Source organism: Tauraco erythrolophus, chromosome 15 (genome assembly GCF_009769465.1).
Source record: "Tauraco erythrolophus isolate bTauEry1 chromosome 15, bTauEry1.pri, whole genome shotgun sequence".
Lineage (NCBI taxonomy): Eukaryota > Metazoa > Chordata > Aves > Musophagiformes > Musophagidae > Tauraco > Tauraco erythrolophus.
In genome coordinates, this window is record NC_141479.1 from 17,452,863 (window position 1) to 17,473,048 (window position 20,186).

General features: G+C 43.0%; 1 protein-coding gene across 2 annotated transcripts in view; it reads left to right on the forward strand.

The window, feature by feature from the left end:
* Nucleotides 1-5,635: 5,635 nt before the first annotated feature.
* Nucleotides 5,636-20,186, forward strand: part of CDYL2 (chromodomain Y like 2) — a 62,305-nt gene continuing 47,754 nt past the window's right edge. For both annotated transcript variants that reach the window (XM_086621011.1, XM_086621012.1), the window contains exon 1: nt 5,636-5,842. In XM_086621011.1, coding sequence (XP_086477137.1) covers nt 5,819-5,842 — 24 coding nt within the window. In that variant the 5' untranslated portion in view covers nt 5,636-5,818. The remainder of the gene's footprint in view (nt 5,843-20,186) is intronic.

A 20,186-nucleotide genomic window follows, 5' to 3' on the forward strand; every position in this document is an offset into this window, starting at 1 on the left:
CTATTTTCATTTTCAACATAAGAAAAGACACAACAATGATTAGGTTCAATTCTTGTTGCCAGTCATGGTTCTGGTTCACAAAATGAGATGCTGAATGACACAACAGTACAGCAAAAGGAACCAGAAAAAGGAGAGATGATCAGGTATGGAGGGCATCTAAATTCACAGAGGTCAAAAGAATACTTCCACTCATTTCTATGTTTTTTGAATGAGGTCCTACACAATCATTTATGTTCCAGAACAAGCATGTGCCCTGGTAAAGCATCTTCTACAATGACTGCTACATGGCTGTGATAATAATCCATGGAAATCAGACCTTTGGTGACTCACACCAGAAACCAATTCTGAGCCACTTCTATCTGATGCAAAATCTTACTCACTACCAGGTTTTCCTCAGTGACTGCTGTTACGGAACACTGCTTGTACGGGTTTAGGGAAACGCCGTTTTGGCAGTGAAGTCTCCTCTAGCAGCGTAATTTCTGTACTCGTCTTTTTCTCTCGCAATGGCGTACACTATCCTCGGTTCTTCTGTGACACACCATTCGGTGCTTTCCTTTTTAGGGCAGTTTTTTATCCATCTCTCTCACATGATGTCAGTCCTGAAAGGACTGCAGTGAGCTGATGCTCACACTTGCATGGAGATCTGCTAAAATCAACAGATCACATGAATCAGCTCACAGAAGCAGAGCACACATCACATTAACATGAAATATTTCCATTGAAAGTAACTGACAAGCAAACACGTGCTAAGCAATGGGACTTTCTTATTTTCTAAGCCTAGCTAGGGTAGAGACCAGTACACACACTGCATCATATGGATTCCCATACAAAGCATTAACGGATTAACACCGTCTTCCACATATCTTAGTTGGTATCCATTTTTTTATGTACCTTTGGTCAAAGTTTCATTTTTCTCCTTCCCAAAATAAAGCAAAACTGTATTGGCCACACTTAATAGAACAGAATAGGATCTTAAAATTGTAAAGAAGTAAAGAGAGTTTTCAGAACATCTGCCATTACAATATACTTTCAACCCTAGGAAAGTTCTGTTCTGTGGCATATGCTGTACAACAACAAATAAACATTACTTTGTTTTCTATATATTATTGTTTGCTCTATTATACCACGGTGTTCCAGGTTCTATTTCAAATGTTTCCTCTTGATGGTAAGTAATTGCATGTTATAAGATCCAAAGAAGGGTCTGGAGGAAGATATTAATTTAGCATCAGAAGCAAACGGTCGCAACTACTCGTTTGCTTTCGCAGACAGCATGGCACAGGGCAACACATATTGGGCTTTCCCCAAGCTACTTCTTTTTGTTCATTAAATAATGCAAATCAATTATTTTAAAAAAAAAAAGGCGCCTTCCTATTTTCTTTTCACTTTCATCTATTCTCTAATTGTTAGATGCTATATGCATGCTAAGGACATCCTCATCTTGTTCTGCAACTCCTATTTGACTTCATATCTTCGATAATTTTCCTGACAAAATACCCTTTGTGGGTATTTTAGCTCTCCCAGATCAAACAGGTGAGTGTACAGCCATCACGGTACCAAGCCCTAGGAAATCCATTATCCTGCCTATCACCCAGCGGGAACAGTGACGTCATACGGGACTCTCCCCTTCCTGGTGTAGCTACTCACCATTTCCTGTTAACTCTTCCTTTATGAACTCAGTAAAACACTTTCCTTCAGTTTCACCCTCACTAACTTTTTTCCAAGTTCTGGTCATCCTCCCTTCTTTGGTTAGAGACAGACATCTTGTTACCTTGTTCCCTGCTTTCACTTCCATTTGCTGCTGCTAAAATATTCCCTTTTGCCTCCCATTTTGTCACACAGTCAAGGCTTTGCAGAGCTTTCTCCCTGCATTCACCTTTGGGTCCTTGTCCTTCTTTCCTTCCTCTCACTCACGCCTTGTTTTCACTCTTTTCTCATTTAATTTTCGCATCTTAGTACACAAATTCTCTCAATTTCTCCATTTACCAAGTTATTAATCATTCAGCTTCCTCTTCAAGAGACAATGCAGTCCTTGACAGCGACTTTTGATGGAGCTTGCTGCCAAAATGCACCATCCGACTGGACACTCCTTGGGGGAACTGTATTATTGACTGCACAGTATCCACAGTGTTTGCACAGCACGGGACAGACCGACTAAACAGTCAATCACACGGCGATGGCACAGCTATGACAACAGGATTTTAGCTGTCTGAAATATCATCGTTTGGGGTTTAAGTTTAGTCAGCCTGAGAGATAATTCCTGTCATTAAAGTAGTGGAAAGCAGAGCATCCACCAAATCAAAAGAAGTGTTCAAACGTGACGTATCACACTTGGAATGTCTCCCTTGCTTGCATTGCTCTCTTGGGATGGGAAATAGGAGAAGGCGGCAAAACAATAAGAGTAATGAATAATCACAGATTTAGCAAAAACATTCAGTTTAGAGTTTGTAATTTGTACAAAAATCTGGATTTTGCAGCAATTTCATTTCAGAGCAAAGATATTTCCATTTAAAGGCAATTAAAATTGGAAAATATGTATTTCCAGAAAATCTGTTACCAGAAACTTTAAAAAAAATGGTAATAAGTTTAAATATTTCTCTTTCTTCCAAAAGACACAGAAGTATATACCACATGACTTGACTAGTTAAAATAGCGACCTGCTGAGCAAATGAAGGTCAGTTGGATTTTTTTAAAACTTAAAATCTTGTTTTCTGCTCAATGACAGGGAAATACACCGAAACCACAATCAACTTTTCCTGGATTTGACAATCGCAAAAGTCCTCTTTCTGCTCCTCACTACTGACTCACACACCACTGCATCCCAAGGGACTGTGTACTCTAAAACAAGGAATAGGTAATCAGGAAAAAGATGTTTCCCCTCTTCAAAGTACTCACTAAAGCATTCATCCTTTCAAAACTTCCAAACTAATATTTGTTTGGGTTGTAAATCTTACACAAACAATAATGCCAGTGTTAACGTGATCTAAACATTGTACAATGTAAATGAAATTTTCTAAAATATAGACCAGGTCATGGAGATTTTTTCCAATACGGTGCAGAGTGGGTTGTTCTAATTTAAGCTGAGAGCAGAGTAACAGCAAAGACCAGAAAGAACAGTTTGGTTATTAGACCTGTCTTGAAAGAAAAGATGTACATTCTTCTACAGCTTGGAAAGGGACGTTTTTTAATTCATTCAAGACACCTTTGGATCTCTCTTGATACTATGCAGAAAGCCAATAGTTTCAGACAAGGAATTTCAGAATGCATCTGAAAAATGACTCACTGGATTTGACTGCCATTTTGTTTACTCCTGTGGAAAGCAGTAAAATAGCAGGTGTAATAAAGCAGACTTTGAAGAGAAATGTGTTAAAATATCTACTTATTGATGGAATATTCTGCTCAATGAGCACCCCAAAGAGCCGATTCATGATTGTAAACAATAAAAGTCACTTTACAATATAACAAAATAATTGATTTATCAAGAAGAAACCATGGGGTGTGATTATTAAGTTATGCATTTCTTGGGAATTAGGAACTTTCTGCTACATTAATTACTAAAATTGCTAAAGGCACAGGTAGTTTATAGTATTTCTTAATCCTTTCAACATTTTACTCTTCAAATATCAAATCCCAAACATCTAAACATCGCTGGCAAACTGGAAAGCAAAGAACAACCCCTCCAGTTGCTTCAGTTAGGATAAAAGACCAAGTTAACGTTTTACGTAAGCAGAGCAGCTTCTCCTTAGGAATCCAACATGATCACACTACCCAGCAGACCACACAAACCATAAACATCTTTGAGCTCCAAACTACCATAAGACAGTTTTTATTGAACTATAAGTCAATACTAAGCTGGTTAGCTGGCAAGTTCATAATCACCAGAGGTAATATTCACAGTTCAGGAGACGGGGTCAATCAAGAGCTGGACGTGCATGTGTTATTTCCTACCTTCTTGATAAAAGGTGACAACATTCAAAATACTCAATATCAATACTTCAAACAGGAAGTCTTCAGCTTCACCACATTTGGATCACACCAGGTTTTTTGTTCATAAATGAAATTTCAGAAATAATTCAGTGCTCGATACCGGCGACATTTATTAACCATGTCCAGACTTACTGTATTACACTCAATAACCAGCTCCAACTTGCCACTCAGATAATAGTCTGGGCAGTGCCAAGACCCACCGGATCATGAAGGGCAGCATTACACATAGGACTGAAATCAAGAGATGAAAAATACCAACACAACAAAGACACACGAAAGCCACAACCGCGGCAAAGCCAGACCGCACAGCACCGCATCACTCCCAGGCTCTGGTGGAACGACTACTAGAGGTGAGAACATGGAGTCTAACAGCCAGTAACCACTACAGCAAGCTGGCTACGAAGCCAAGGCATGAAGAGCTGGTTAGAGCAAACCCTAATGGTGCCCTTTCGTATAGAGAAAGCGAATATCGAGAGGACACTCAAGACATCAGTTACCTGGAGAAACAACTGCTGGAACACAACGATCCTCAATGGGCCTCTGCAGAAGCACAGCCCTTTGCTTCGCGGTGGCCGCGGCGTCAGGCTAAGGGCCCTTTGCCACACACCGGCTCCTCGAGACTCCATCGCGCCCGGTGGAAAGCGGGGCTTCCTCTCTCCATGGCATAGTTCGTCTCCACTCATGGCCACGTTCGTGTGAGAAAACCACCTCAACCTCCCTGAGCAGGAGGTGTCCAGCAGTAAGGGTGGATGACGGCAGGCAGGACATCGAGACACTGCCTGGCTTGCTTGGTGCCATCTTCACGTAGCTCCCTCACTCGGGTAAGCCGCCACGTTGGGCTGTGAGCATGCCACCAGCCACATGGCAGCCCTTTTCCTCAGAGAAAAGGCCCAGAAGACTCTAACGTGACAACAGTTGACGGCTTCGTGCAGCCCCATGCTTCACAGCCGCTTCAAACCGCTGGCCACCACGTGAGGACCAGGTGGCGGGAGGTCGGTGGCTTCCATTTCCTGGAGAGGGCTGGCTAATTTGCAAAATGGCTGCAAGGGACCCAGAGAAGCCTCTCCTCGCCTGGCGGAGGGTGGGCGCTGGTGGAGGCGAGAGGTGGCCCCGGAGCCCGCTGCCCTCCCCAGGCTGCTCCTCCTCGCGGAAGGGATCCCGCCACCTCCATTTCCTCGGCGATGGCCACGGGGTGGGTGGGGCGGCCATGCGGCGCCGAGGGGGCGGGAAGGTGGCCGGCAGGGCCGCCCGAGGCCGGCGGCGGGGAGCCGGCCCCGCGCCCGCCTCTCCCCGCGGTGACCTTGGGCGGGCGCCGCCGCCCTCCCCGCCGCGCGGCCGCTCCTTCCCCCTCTTCTTTTTTTTTTTTTTTTATTATTTAAAATGTTTATTTATTTATTTATTTTGGCCGCGGAAAGAGTTTGAAGTGCTCCCGGCTCGGAGCGGGGTGGGGGGTGGGGGGGGAAGAAGAGGAGGCCGCCCTCCGAGCGGCCCCGGGACTTTCCCTGCCGGAGGGCGCGGGGGGACCCGTCCCGGTCCCCGTTCCCCCCCGGAGCAGGGAGGAGGGTTGGGGCGGGCGGGCGGGGAGCGGGGGGGGGGGGCGCCGGCCCCGCCGCCGCGGGGGAGACGCGGCTCCCGGCGCTGTGCGCCCGAGCTGCTGCTGGTTACGCCAGCCCCGCCGCCTGCCGCTGCCTCTGCTCGCCTCTGATTCTGCGCACAGCCAGCCCCGAAGCCTGTCATTCTGCAAAACACAGTTTACTCAACAGAGAGCGAGTGGGGGAGCGGGAGAGGTGGAGAGAGGGAGACGGCGCGGAGGAGCCCAGTCCCGCAACCCAGCATGGCTTCAGGGGACCTCTACGAGGTAGCGGGGGGCCGCGGGGCGCCGCGGGGCGGGAGGGCGGCGGGGGGGGGCGCCGGCCGGGCGCCGCGGAGGGCAGCGGTGGCGCGTTTGGGAGCCGCTCCGCGGAGCCCTCGTAGTTGCCGAAGAGCGGAGGAAATCGCCGAGGGAAGGGCTGGGGTGGGGGGAAAAGGGCTGGCGTGTGTGCCGGGGAGCGGGGGGGAGGGATGGAGCGGCTCCCCTCCCTTCCCTCTGCCTCTCTCTTTCTCTTTCTCTCTCTACTTTCCATCGGGCTTGATCTTAGCAGGCCTTGCAAGAGAGAAGGAGGAAGGAGTGAGGGAGAGCGAGAGTTAGCGGTAGGATGGGGAGGCGATCGCAGTGTGATGAGCCCGGAGAGTGGAGAAAGTCCAGGTAAAGTCATAGGCGCTCTGGACGTGCTGAATGTGCAGATTAGTGCGAAAAAATGCGCCTTAGCGCTGCCGGGAGGCGCAGGGATGGAGGCGGCTCTGCGCCCGCTGTGCAAAGTGCAGGAGCCGGCGCCAGGTTGCTTCACCTCGCGCCCGGGGTGCTGCGGGGGCGGCGGGGGCGGCGGCCGGGCCGGCGCGGGGGGGGCCGCCCCGCGCCCCCGGCACCATGGCGGGCTGCAAAGTTTGGCGGGGGCCCCGCTCCGGCGGGGCCGGGCGGCCCGGGGTGCGAGGTGGGGCGGGCGGCGTCGCCGCGCCGGCCCTCGGCCCCCCGCAGCCCGGCGTGCGGTCCCCCCGCGGCCGCAGCGGCGGGGAGAGCGGCGATGCTTCGGGCGACGGCCGCCCGGTTTCCCGGTCGGGGGGAGGGAGAGGAAAAAGAGCTGGCAGGCAGTCGGCGACACCCAGCCAAATTTTGACCTCGGGCACCCAGTTCCGATGCCCAAACGGAGAACGAGTCCAGCCGCTCTTACTGTGCCAGAGAAGAAGAAGGGAGAAAGCAGAAATTAAAAATAAGACTGGACCGGGGCGTTTTCAATATCCAGCTCCAGTTAAGTGGCACCAGGGAGGAAGTATACCACCTAAAAAAACCAATTGTGACTGGACGTCCTACACCAGCTCTTGGTCCAGAGCAGCTCCTCGGGCTCTGTGTTTCCTGGCGAAATGGCCGTTTGTGCGGTGGTTGTCTGGAGCGCACAGTTTAAGGGCTAGGACAGAAACGATCACCTTCCAGTAGAACTGTGTGCCGATGATTAGGCACTGCTCAGCCATCAGGGCGTGCTTGGGTGTGGAGTTGCTGCTGCGGGTGGTTGGACGTGGTTGGACTTACTCTCTGATGATCTTGATGATCAGCCGTAGGGTCATAAGTGCAAGAAGTGGAGGATCTGACAGGTTTCACGTAGACAGTTTTTACTTTGTTATGGTCTTTCAAAGTCTTTAAGAAAGGTCGTAGTTAAGGGATGATATTGCTTTATTAGGACTTTATTTTGCTGTGTGGGACACAGACCTCCTTTCAAGTGAACAGTGCTTACGCTGTCCTATGCGATGTTAAATTATCACAATTACATGATGGTTTGAATAGTATCATTGACCTTTTCTCCACCATTTTGTGATACCTGTCATATTACTTCGCAAATTTGAGGATATTATGTGTCACCTGTACTGCTGTTGTGACTCTGGCATAGCCAGTTGGAGTTCTGTGAAGAAGAACAACTTTGACCCGAAAAAGTTAGTTATACAATTTTGTATTAGTAACTTCTGGGATGCATAGAGGATCTTTGCCTGGTCTTGTCTAGGTTTTCTTCAGATGTTTGGTTTAGGTCTGGAAAGAAATAAAACCAGTACCTCGTAGGCTAATGATAGCCATGCTGGTTTAGCTCCATCATTAAAAAATTCAGGGTTTTTATGATCTTTGTGTTACTGTAAGGCGGTGACGTTTGGCAGTTGGATGTGGGCTGTGCATTGAGTACTGCCGCGTGGTATACGCATGACGTTGCTCGAGTAGTAACTTGGCGTGGAGGTGTTCCATGAGAGAGCGCTTAGAACCCAGTTTGCCATCGGTTTTAGGCCCAGTCACTTCGCAAGCGTTTGCTTGGATGAATGTGATTGTTTGTACCGTGGTTCAAAGCCTTCGAATAACTTCTTTGTTACTCCATTTGAACTGCTTTTGCTTATCATTGTATAATGTGGAAGAATTGTATCCACCAGGTAAGTGGAGGTATGGCTATTAATTTCTGGTTGTGTGAGGTGTTTGGAGTAGGACCTTCTCAACTGATCGTGGTGTAAAATCCTCATCTACTCGTCGGACATGTGGGAAAAAGTATGTGCAGGGCTTGGATTATCAATCCATCTACATTTTGCATCTCCACTGCGAAGTTCTTCATGATGGAGGTCAGAAGAAATGTCTAGAAAGCTGAAGAATTTGTCGAGTAGGTAGCAAGTGTATAGATGGTAGTAGCTTCATTTAAAAAATGACTCAGCTTTGCCTCCCTGCTCCTTCCCGTCCCAGAAAACCAACCGCATCAAAGGGACTCATCAGAAGGAAGCTCGTATAGCTGTGACGTTCCACACCGGTTGGCACGTGAGATGAAATCCTTTGTGCCTTCAGAGCTGACACCTCCATTCTTGCTCGGATACATCATTCTCTTCTGTCCTCCTGAACAAGTGAAATATTCTGTGGATGGCAGGATGACCATTAAACACTTTCAGGACTTTAGCTTGAAATAATTTGGGGCTATTGGTGTAAATAAATAATTTGGGGCTTATGGTGCCATTCCAAAGGTATACTACACTCCCAATTCCCCTTTGACTCCGTTAGTAATAACTGAGTCCTTCAAGGATTCTTACTGAACATCAGCAAATAAGACAATAATTACGTCTGCAGTTGGGAGTATTTAGAACTGGCTGCAAAATTATTTTTGTTAAAGCCAATCATGATCTAGGAGCCATGATAAAGCGCATTACAAAGTACAGTGTGTATCACCTACATTAAGTTTTCATGTTTTGGTGGCACTCGGGAAACTGAAGTATAAGAGTTTAAGTTTTGCAAATAGATGTGTATATTTATCCTGTCAGTTCATTCATTTTCTACTGTCATGTTATTTTAAAAGGCTTCTCAACCTTTTAAACTTCAAGATAACTTCAATTAATATCATTATATTGAAGCAAAATAAGATCACAGACAAAATAACCTCAGCATTTTGTTAACTAGGTGCCTTTTTCAAGTTAGAAATGGCTTCTAATCACCTGAAATACTTCCTATTGTATTTCTTTTAGGATTGTGAAACAGGTTCTAGAAGCTAAGGAACACCCACTGGGAATTTCGTGTTTACTGGTAGTCAGTTCTAGATTTGTATATTATAACTAAGACATTTTACATCAAAAATGAGTTACTTCCATTATATGATAGAAGGTAAGTGTTAGTTTTGAACTTTTAAGTAATTTTTTTTCCCTTTAACAGTAAGAAATGATGTATATATTTTAGTGTCATTCTCAGGCTATATAAAATACTAGCTTGGCTTTGCTTGACTTCCATGTTCTTATGACTTCAAGGTTTTCTGAGTGGGTGAAAGAGTCATGGAATATTCCTTGTTTTTTGTGCTTTCTCATATGAAGTATCCTGTTAAAGAACTATGGTGCATGTTCCTTAGAAATAACAAACTGAAAATAAAGGGCTTGACAAAAGGGTATTGACAGTGGCATTCAGTAAGACAGCCCTATTTTGCTTTATGACTCAAACACACTGTTTGATGCGTTGGTAGGAAATCCTCGTTAATTTTGGTAACAAACAGAAAGGGTAATGTATTTACTCTTAAACACCAAGGTTGTTGATTCACATTAAAGTTGTCAGTAATTTGAAGTAATATTTTGTATTTTCCATGTGCAAGTTAGTTCTCACGTTATCTGAACCCAAATAGTTCTCTCGCAAAGGCTCTGGTATTAAAAGTATATGAGATGGCTTCAGAGGGGAAAAAAATTCAATATGAACAGGGCACCTAACTTTATTTTTCCCAGCACAGAGCATCTCGTTTACTGCAATAGAATTCCACTTTATTGATGAATATATGAATCAGTTATCAGTTTCATAGAAATGCTCATGGGGCTGACTTAGATGCTTCTTTTTATTTAATATTTTGGAGGTTTGTATGCGATGGACACAATTAGACATTCAGGGACAATGATGTTGAAATCTCAAGTCTTATTTTAAGGTTGTGTCAGACTATACTGTACTGTATATATAGACTATACTATACTATCTAAAGATGATAGCTAAATCTCTGAAGGGAGCTGTTGCATGCATATATTTCTAGTCACAATAATAAAATTAGTCTTTAAAACTTGGCAATTTTTGCACTGAAGTGTTGCTCTTTGTGGAAAAGTGTCATTTTAAAAAATGGCGTCTTCTCATTGAAATGATACAATGCCCATGGATAGTAAGCTTGTCCACATAGTGACAGCTTCAGTTAAATCTTAGTCCGTTTATGCAGCTGTGTAAGAACGAGCTGCATATTTTAGCTGATGTGATCCACCAGAAATGTAACGTATTTCCAGATGAGTTACAACATCTCCCATTTATACCTGCACTCGGGTACCAGCAAAGTCAAAACTTGAAGATAATAATGGCACTGTTTGCCCTGCTGAATCCTTATTACACGTGGAGACATGCAACTCAGAGAGAACACAGCTGAACTTTTGGACGCTAGGTTTGGTTTGCAGATGCAGAGTTTAGAAGATAATCTTTGTTTTACGAAGTGAGGAAATGCAAGTTTTTGAGCATTGTGGCTTTCCATCTTGCATCTCTTTCAATGGAGTCACTCTCTAGGAGAGACACGTAGTCAAACCTGCTTATTGAACTGGAAAGCAGAAAATCTATTTTTAGAGTGTTTCCCACACATATCTTCTAAAACAGAGGTGACTTGCAAGAAGATGGTATATTTAAGTAAACATTATTGCTTCTCAACTTAAATCAACCTCTTTATTGATATAACAGTTCCATGTTGAAGGAACAAGAGTGATTTCACAAGCAGAAAGCAGAGACTTGAAGTAGGATCTGGAGAACACAGAACAGAGTGAAGTACCTTCTCCTCCTGTAGAATGGCGAGCTCTGGGTGCAGTGCTGATTTCAGTAATATCGGGCTTATTCCCACCAGCTAAGCATCTGGTCATCTGTGAGTAACACCATATTTTATTTTTACTGGAAAACCTTTAGCCACAACTATTTGGAAGAATCAGCTATTTATACATTGTCATTGGTCTATTATCGAAATCAGTTTTTAGAAGACAGCTGTCCTCAAAGTACGGTAACCTCTGGGCAGCATGACTCTCAGTTGGTAGAAATCTAGAAATCTCGCTGCCTGATGAAAGTTTTCAGGACTCTGTTCCAAATTAGGTGTGATTTGCAGTGCAGACAGTATTCTTCAATCCTGAATTGGGCAATCATCTGGACAATAGATTGAATTGAGGCATAAAGCCCAGAATAAAAAGTTAACCTGAGGTCCCTTCTGCCAGGGTCCTGTAGTTGGGTGAGAGAGTGAGTTTCAAAAGCGTAACTGGATAACTCTGGCGATATTCATTATCGTACTAAGAAATTCCAGTGCTGAGCCGCATATGGAACATTACAATGCACATAATGACTGTCTTGTTTACCTACAACGTCACTCTGTTACCACGATTCCAACTTCCTCATTACACTGTAAACTGCTTGGCGTATTTTGGGATACTGAAAACCAATTGATTTCTTAGGCACATTACCGTTTTATTACAATCTTGATTAAGTGTTTTATCTGGATCAAGTGTAGTTTGTCTCAAGATAGACGTCCTGCTTGGAAGGGCTACTGAAAATATACTCTGTATCACTCTCTGAAGCCTAAACACATCCACTGAAGACTTGCTCACCACCAAAGACACTGAACCCTATATGCTTCCCTTCGTTGTCCAGCTTCAGTGTTCCTACCTATCCGAAGATTAAAATGACATAAATTTTTGTAACGCTTTCTGAATGACAAATACAGTGCTTTACTTTGGGTTGGTCTTTGATTCAAAACTAAAATCTAGCAATAAACTCATTGTTCAGTAATTGTCTCTGAAAGTTAAAATATTTAGAGAGAGACAGTTCAAATAATGGCAAAATTTAAATGTGGTCTAATATTGAAAGAAATTGGCTAATTTTTTTTTTAATCAATGGAGTAATTGTGATGGCCAGCTATGCTGTAAATAGAATTTCTTTGTCTATTCATTTGACTTTTAGCAGTATTAGAGTTTCTTGGCTCTGTGCATTTTCATCAGTGCAATCCCTTTGTGTTGTTCCTCCTCACCCATATATTTTTCAGGCAATTTCTGCAGCACGTTTTATGACACTGGCATCCTGATACTGGCAAAAAAGTTTAATTAAATAGTTGACTGTTCCTTGTGTTTAAACTAATAGAACAATATAGTATATCCAACAATTTGAAGTTAAATATTTGCAATGTAGGGCAGCTAGCAGTGGGGTATATGAATGCTGGTTTGCTTTACATTCATGCAAATAAGAATATTCTGTTTTTGACAAAAGGGAAATCACGCTTTTGGCCTGTTGAATAACAATGTCACACTCTTTGTTTATTATCAAAACTTCACACTGGTAATATTGCAAAGCTGAAGGGAAATACACTTCGGTCTGTTTTCTTCTATTGTGCAGAGAAAATGTAGATTCCAATACTATTTCAATACTATCTCATCATCAGTCATAATACAAAATACTGTTGCAAATCTATTAGATCTCTAAAAACGTTTACAATAAATTGATATGATTGACCTATGTGAAAAAAAAATATTCTTGTTGTGGTGTACCAAAGAAGGGGAAATACGTTAACTCTTGCAGAATTGTAAACAGTAGCAGCATGATCGGTAGACTACAACAAAACACTAAAAGAAAAACAGTATTGAGAACATCTGCCAGAAAGATGCTTTTCTTGGAAAATAGTAGTTGCTCCACCTGGGCTTTGATAGATTTCTCACAGACCACCCACAACACTCGCAGCCTGTTCCTTCAGAGGGGCAAACAGGAACAATGAGGATATTTTCTTCCATAAGGCACTTCACTGCAGTTATTTAGATTTTGTGGGGTTTATTGGAAATCATCTTATAATAATATAATCACTTTCATGGGCTCGGCACCCAGTGGATTAAGAAGGGATACAAGAGACTACACACCTCTAAGTCTGAGCTCCATTGCATACCTGTAGAAAGAAATAGAATCAGCAGATATGTGAACATGTCTTGGTTTGGAGAACAGTTAACATGAATTTTTAGAGGAAAGTCATATCTCACGGAACTCTTAGTCAATATGGGGATAAGAGTGGCTTTGGCTGGTGTAAATGGATTTTCAGAAAACCTTCTGGTAAGATCCCACAGGAGCAGCTGCTGATGAAACAAAGCTGTGGTCCAGAAGGGTTGGCCATCTCTTAGACTACCTGGTTCACAGAGAGGAATCAATAAAGGGTGGTTGTGGTAGAGGGTCCAGACATCAGTACTGGGACCTGTGCTGTGCAACAGAATCATCGATTATTTGAAAAGCATCACATTTACTGCTGATAACTTACAGATTATTATTAGCGTTGTCAAGAGGTTGACAGTGAAGAGCTGGATGCAAGCAGCTGAAATACAGTGTTTATAAATGCAAGCTAATGATCAAAGACAAGACAATCCTGACTATACATGCATAACAATGAGCCCTGAAGAAGCCATTACTATTCAGGAGAGAGTTTGGAACCATTGTGGAAAGTTTTTGGGTGTGTCTACATTAGTATTTTAATTTGGATCAGGCGCGTGCTTTTGAAGTGAATCTCCCCATTTACCACACCTCTGTTGCATCACAGAACTGTCATGGAGAGCAGTGACTGCCCTCCCCTCAGATGAAACTAAACTAGAAAAAGTGTTCCAGCACCTAATCGGTGTCCGCTCCGTGCAACCAGACTGCTGCTTGTCAGAGGTAAACCTCAGGCAAAGACAATTTGGGGTGTTATTAAAAAAGCAATTGAGAACGAAGTGGAAGATGATCACCATCATGTCACTGGGGAATACCACTGTGCTTCCACATTTGCGGCGCTGCACCCATCTCAAGAAGAACACAGAACTAGAGATAACACCAAGAAGGGCCAACAGGGTGTTGCATGGTATGGAATGGCTGTCGGTGAAAAGACGCCTTAGGACAACTTTCTGGTTGGCAGAAGATGTGACCAAGGAAGATGTGAATGGTGTGGATTAGTGAATCCAGTGATGACTGCTGTTTCGCATTGCACAGGACAAGGCATGCAGCGAGTGAAATGATTAGTCAAATGACTGAGACAAAGGAAGGACTCCACGGTATTTAAATCTCAGAACTCACTGCCATGGGATGTTGTGGAAGTCAGAACTGTAAATGGTTTTAAAGAATGGTAAAACAGCTTCTCGGAGGATAGAGATCCCTTTATACCTTTCAGCACAAAAAAATCTTTAAACTGCTAATCACCAGAAGCTACGAGGGTAGAGCAAGGGCAGCGCTTACCCTACAGATGCATTTTCTTAAGCATCCAGTACTAATTACTGTTAGAATATACAACATGTTGAGCTACGTGGACCTTTAGTCTGACCTCATATGGCAGTTCTTAGTTTTGTACTTACTAGAGTCATTAAACAAACATAAGTATTGACTAAGATGTTGATACAGTCTGCAGAGATCACAAACATACTTGCCTTACAAGTTGTATTCTGGTATTCTAATTGCTAATCATTGTCAATTAGTATCTTTGCAAACTAAAGGACAAATCAGAATAGTGGGTTCCGTTTCCGACAGAAAAAGTCCGTCTCTGTTTTAGAGACCTCACAGTCTAGACTTCCAACAAGATGCAACAGGTGATGGAAGCAAATAAAAGAGTAGAGGAAGGGAGGAGATGATGAAGTAACATTGAATCAAACATGCATAATAAAAATGAAGTTTTGGCTCATTGCCATAGCTCTGCCTAATAACTGACGTAAAAGGGATAAAGATAAACTAGTAAACTTTTGAGTAAGTGCATGGGATGAGGCAAATGATCGAGTCAGTATTATTAGAAAGTTACATAAATGTAATAAAATCTTTCTAATGAACAGAACCAGCTTTCTCCTACTTCTGTGAGAAAAGCATTTCAACATGGAAGAGGGTTTATCCACAAGTTTTCTGTATTATTTACATTTTTGGATGGCCTTGGTAGGCTTCCTTAATGCTGTATAGGGTTGTTAATACATATTTATCAATCTTTAAAGGCCTTATCTGAATATACATTAAAAAGGCACCAACTTTTAACAAACCTGTCAAGTTTCTATTGTGTTGTTTTTTTTCCAGAAATGGTGATTACTAATATACTGAAATATAAACAGTCTGATTTCTAACTGACCAGCTCAACTTGTCAAATTCCTTCACAGATACAAAATTAACTCTTTTTGCCATCACTTAGCAGTCACTGCAACAAGGAGTGGTACTGTAAACTGTTCTCAGTTGTCAAGCCAACTACATAAGCTTTGCTTATGTATCTTATTAGTCTTAGTACTGAGACAGATCAAAAGTGTGACATTACATAGTTTTTTAAAAGACTACTTTGTGAAATTTGTTTGACTATGCAAATGGACTTTGTTTTAAATGTTATGCAGTTGAGATTTGCTCCAATAGTAATTTTGAAGCCGTTAAATCATTTCCTTTTTTTGGAGAAGGGACTGTTTTGCAAAATATAAAGTCACATTATCACATTAATACACCTGATGAACTTGTCTTTCAGAAATCTTTTCATGATAGTTTTCAGGTGTTTTAGCACAGGAAATCTAACAGGAAAAGTGCTGAGGGATGCCTATGAAATCCATTTCACATGGAAAGAAAGTGCACAGTAATGCTTACTGGGCTTATCAGTGGATTCTGAGTCTCTTAGACTGCAAAGATGTTGATCACAAAGTTCTTTGGTGATTAACGTAAGGGAGGAATAGCAGTCTCCAGTGCAAATGTGAATGCATGAATTTAGGATGACACAGCAAGAGAAGTCCTTCTTTGATGAGAAGTGGTTGAACTTATCTCAGAGGAAGTAGCAACCTTTCAGGTTCAGCAATGGTAAGACGTAACAGTACAGCTTCAAATTAAATAGGAATGCGACTCAAGTATCAGTACCCATACAGGCAGGAGGATAGAGAATTTCTGGATCCCAAATTAAGTACTAGGAATTCAAGAGAAAACTACATTAATGTACTAAAATGTACTAAAAAACTTCACATGACGCTAGGGGAAATGAATAACCTGGAAGTTCTTGAAGGAATAAATACTGCCTGATAAGGGGCAATTAAAACTTTGCCATTCGACTGCCATAACTAGAAGCGAGACTGCAATAGAGTCTAGGTGCACAAACTCAAGCTTTTCACAATCCAAAACTGTGCAAAGTTGAAAAGCAGCTTCCACTCTTGTGTAATTAAACTGTACCAGTGGTTCATAATTTTCTTCTGTGCTGAAATGTCAGAACTGATGTACTGTAACAGTCAGAAAAGGAGATGGTAGAGGTGATGAGGAATTCGGCAATGTTTTTTTCCAAGTAGTCACTGTCCTAATACTACTATATGCTGCAGATTAATACATGATAGTTTACAGTATTCGTACAGTCAGCAAAATGCACCATGGTATGGAAACAGTGGTAAAAGTGACAGGTAACAGGAAGCTCAGAGAAGCAGCAGGTTTCAGGTTCAGCTCTTTGGTAGCAGAAGAGGTGAATTTGGGTTTAGGGTTTGGTTGGTTGTTTGGGTTTTTTTTTAGTTTTTACAGTAGAACTGAAAAATGACTGCTTTTCTGTCTTTAGATATAGAAACAAAGTGTGAGACACTCAATTAAATAAAAATAGACAATTCAGAGTGCAAAACTTAGTAACACTGAACGTTCCCATTACTTACCTTTAATGGTCTGATAGTATCTTATGAACATAGAAGTCCTAATCGTCTGTGCCCTGATGATGCACAAAAGATGCAACAGAAACCCCAGAGGAAGCTGCGTTTAATAATGTATTTTTACATATACAAGAGAAATAGCGTCTCTTTTACTTCACACCCACAGAAACACTCGTGTTTCTTAATTAAACAAAAGGGGTGAGGCCCTCAGCCAGCTTTTATGGCCTCCTCACTGCCGCAATTTATTTGCCTCTTGGTGTCAGGAATGGCAATTGACAGTGAACTGTGGGAATCGTGGGTCTCTCAGAGCAAAATTGTTCAGCATCACAGGGCCGAGCAGTGCCTTCAGAGCCCGCGTGATTTGGATCAGCTCCTTCTTCGGACTTCCCTTTGGGTTAGAGCCTGCTGGTCTGTACGTCATCCTGATGTGTTGGTGCCTTTAGGGAAGCCGAAGCATAAACACGCCGTCAGACAGCGCGGTGGGCAGGCTGCCTCTGTGACCTGACAGCAGCTAAGGGGTCTCAGAGCGCTCTCCCCTCCTGCGTCCTCCATCAGCAAAGACCGTTTGGAGGGAGGCCTTTGGAAGGGGACTCACCCACCGCCCCTCTGCCACCTTCCCCACTGCCTGCTCACCAGCAGTGAATGACATCCAGTGCCTTTTCCACGCGCTGGCATGCCCTCGCATCAGATGACAGATGAAAGCCGGAGTGCCAAGGTGGCCTCGTCATCTCTCCCTGCTGACTAAGGCCTATGCAAACAGTATGTTGTATGGCATTTATCAAGTGGATCAAGAGGACAAAAATTCCAGGCTCCAAGGAGGACACCCTTTTTTTTTGTACACATCACAAGCTTTGGATTATTATTCTCATCAATCTTTTGTTGCGCTGATTGATAGAATGCACTTTCACCGGAAAACAGGATGGTTCAACATGTGGACTGCCTGTTGTAGTTCATAATCTTGTGTGAACTGTTGTTCTTCCTGCCTCAGAAAGCTTCAAGGAATTGCAGGAAGAATTGATGGAAGGCTGCTGGTTCTCGCAACTGAATAACATGTCCCCTAGCTTTGTCATGAGCACCACAAAGGATGCCGGATATTTTTCCTGCATTGTTTGACCATCCTACGCTTTGACTTTCTGACATGACATTATTTACAGTATTTCTACTGAGTGCCAGTGATACCACGTTTCTCACTCGTAGAAGTGGGATCAAATATTGCAGTGTGTGCATGGTTACCTCTTATTGACGAGCTACTGTGGGCTGTGATTTGAATTGTTCTGCAACTGTGCTGCTGTTATTTTTTGTGCTTCATCCACTCATATCAAATACCACTGACAACCTGCTGTGTTTAGAAGACAAAGGCAGGTCTCCTTTTAACGTGAACTGGACCTTCTGTGTGTACCATGAATGATGCAGTTTTCCTCCCCTGCTATTAACTGCTGCTCTTGTAGCCTATTTAGTATACAGGGAAAAAAGTCTTGCTAACTGATCAATGAAGATGTGTAAACTACTCTTATTTTGGAAATGCAATCTGCATTGCTGTTATACCTTAGACTATACAGCCCTTAATTTTTTACAGTCCGTTTCAAGATATGTGTCCAAAGTACAGTTCACAAACCAAGACAACATTCTTTAAGGCTGTTTTATCCCCAAGCCTCAAGGCAGAATTCCTTAGGTAACTGAAATAATTCCTGCCTTAACATAACACTTCTGTATCTAGATTCCCTTATTAATTCTAGGTGCTTGCGCAGCTCAGAACAGCTGTAACAGAACTTTCCCTAAACATCTTTCTCACTTCATGTCCAGCTGCTGTTGCTTCTGCTACCACCAAAAGGCAACCATTCCAAGATCACAAGCATCTCTGGTGATCAAAAGTTGCAGTGTAATGGCAGTTGATCTTCCAAAGTGCAGGGTCACGCACTGAGGATGTTGTTTAGTACTGAGAATCACACAAAGGTATGTTTTGGATGTGTATTTAAATGCATACACTTTTACATGTGTCGAGGGGATATCTGGGGATTGCCTACAGATATTTAGTATTTGATATATCACTTATTCAAGTTTTGGAAAGTACTTGAGTAGTAAGCCTCAGGGTTAGCAGAGGAACTGTGTGATAAGCCTCAGATCTCACAGAAAAACTGATAGCAAGACCTACCTTTTCATTCCCCCTCTGATGATACAGTAGTGTAATAGGGCTTTGCAGCCCAGATTCAGTATAACTGAGGGAGACAGGATGAACCGAGGCTGTTTTACAGTCAGGTTTTTTGTTTTTTTTTTTTTTTCTTTTTTTTCTTCATTTCTGAGAAGGTTACTTGAACCTCTGACTCAAACAGAGACGTCTCTGAACGGGGTAAACCAGTAGCTGCAGCACTGCTGGGACAGAAACTGCAGACTGTTAGGAGCACGTTCCCCTTCACAAACATGGTGGCAGCTGCTTTTGATCTGTGGCTTCTCGCTGCTGTTGTGTGAGGGGATCACACTCTCTGAGCTTCAAGAGCCACAACAGAGAGGAAGTAAAGCTGTAGCTCATTTAGGACTGGGTGTTATTTTAATGAGCTTAATAAATCCTATATAGGACTGAGAGTTTCCTTGGAGTTCTCAGTCCTGCAAAGCAACGCTCTCAATTTGACCTTTGAGCCTTGTACACTATGGAGCTCTGAAAAACTGCACCAGTTCTGTGCTACACCAATTTCAGCAGCATCAGCAGCCCCAGTGTAAGTAGCTCACCCGCTCTGGTGGCTGTTCTCAGCATCAAGTTGATCAGACTTCTCTGAACGGAGCTTAAATGGCATTGTGCTGCAGATGGCTTCCGCTGCCCCAGGTCACCATGTTCACAGACCTTCACAGAAGTCCAGAAGCTCCATACTCATGTAGAAACAAACTGATTTGCTTTGTGAAATAAGTATCCACAGAAGATAAGGACTTGGCGTTTTTGTTAACCGAACTCATCACATGGTTAAAGCTGAAAGGTTCATGAGTGTTAATATTGTTCTTGTAAAACAGAAGCAGCAAGGATTCGTTTCATGTGCAGTATGGACACTGACCTTCAAAGGGCAACATTCATTGCAGCACCATTTATCTCACTTTTAGCAAAGCGGGATGGAAGGAGATCTCCTAAGATATTAATTCTACAGTCATGGCTATCAACTCTTCATCACAGTCAGCCATGTCATACAATCACTGTCATCAAAAGAAATGGATATCTGGATCAGACAGTAGCTTAAAATGAGCAGGGTTCTTACCCTCTCCTCCTAAAGTTAAAGGTTAATTCTGGAAAGGATTTCTGACACCAGTGTCTCATAGTGGTTAGGACTGAAAATGCACTGGAGGAAAGACTCAGTCAGCCAGCAAACTCTCGGACCTCCTCTGCAGAAAAAACATTCACCATAGAAACCTAAAAATGACTCAGGGTGATGAACTGGTATAATTTTAAAAGTACTATCATCACACCTATTTTCTGGCTACAGTACAGTTTTATTAATGGACATGTATTGTAAATT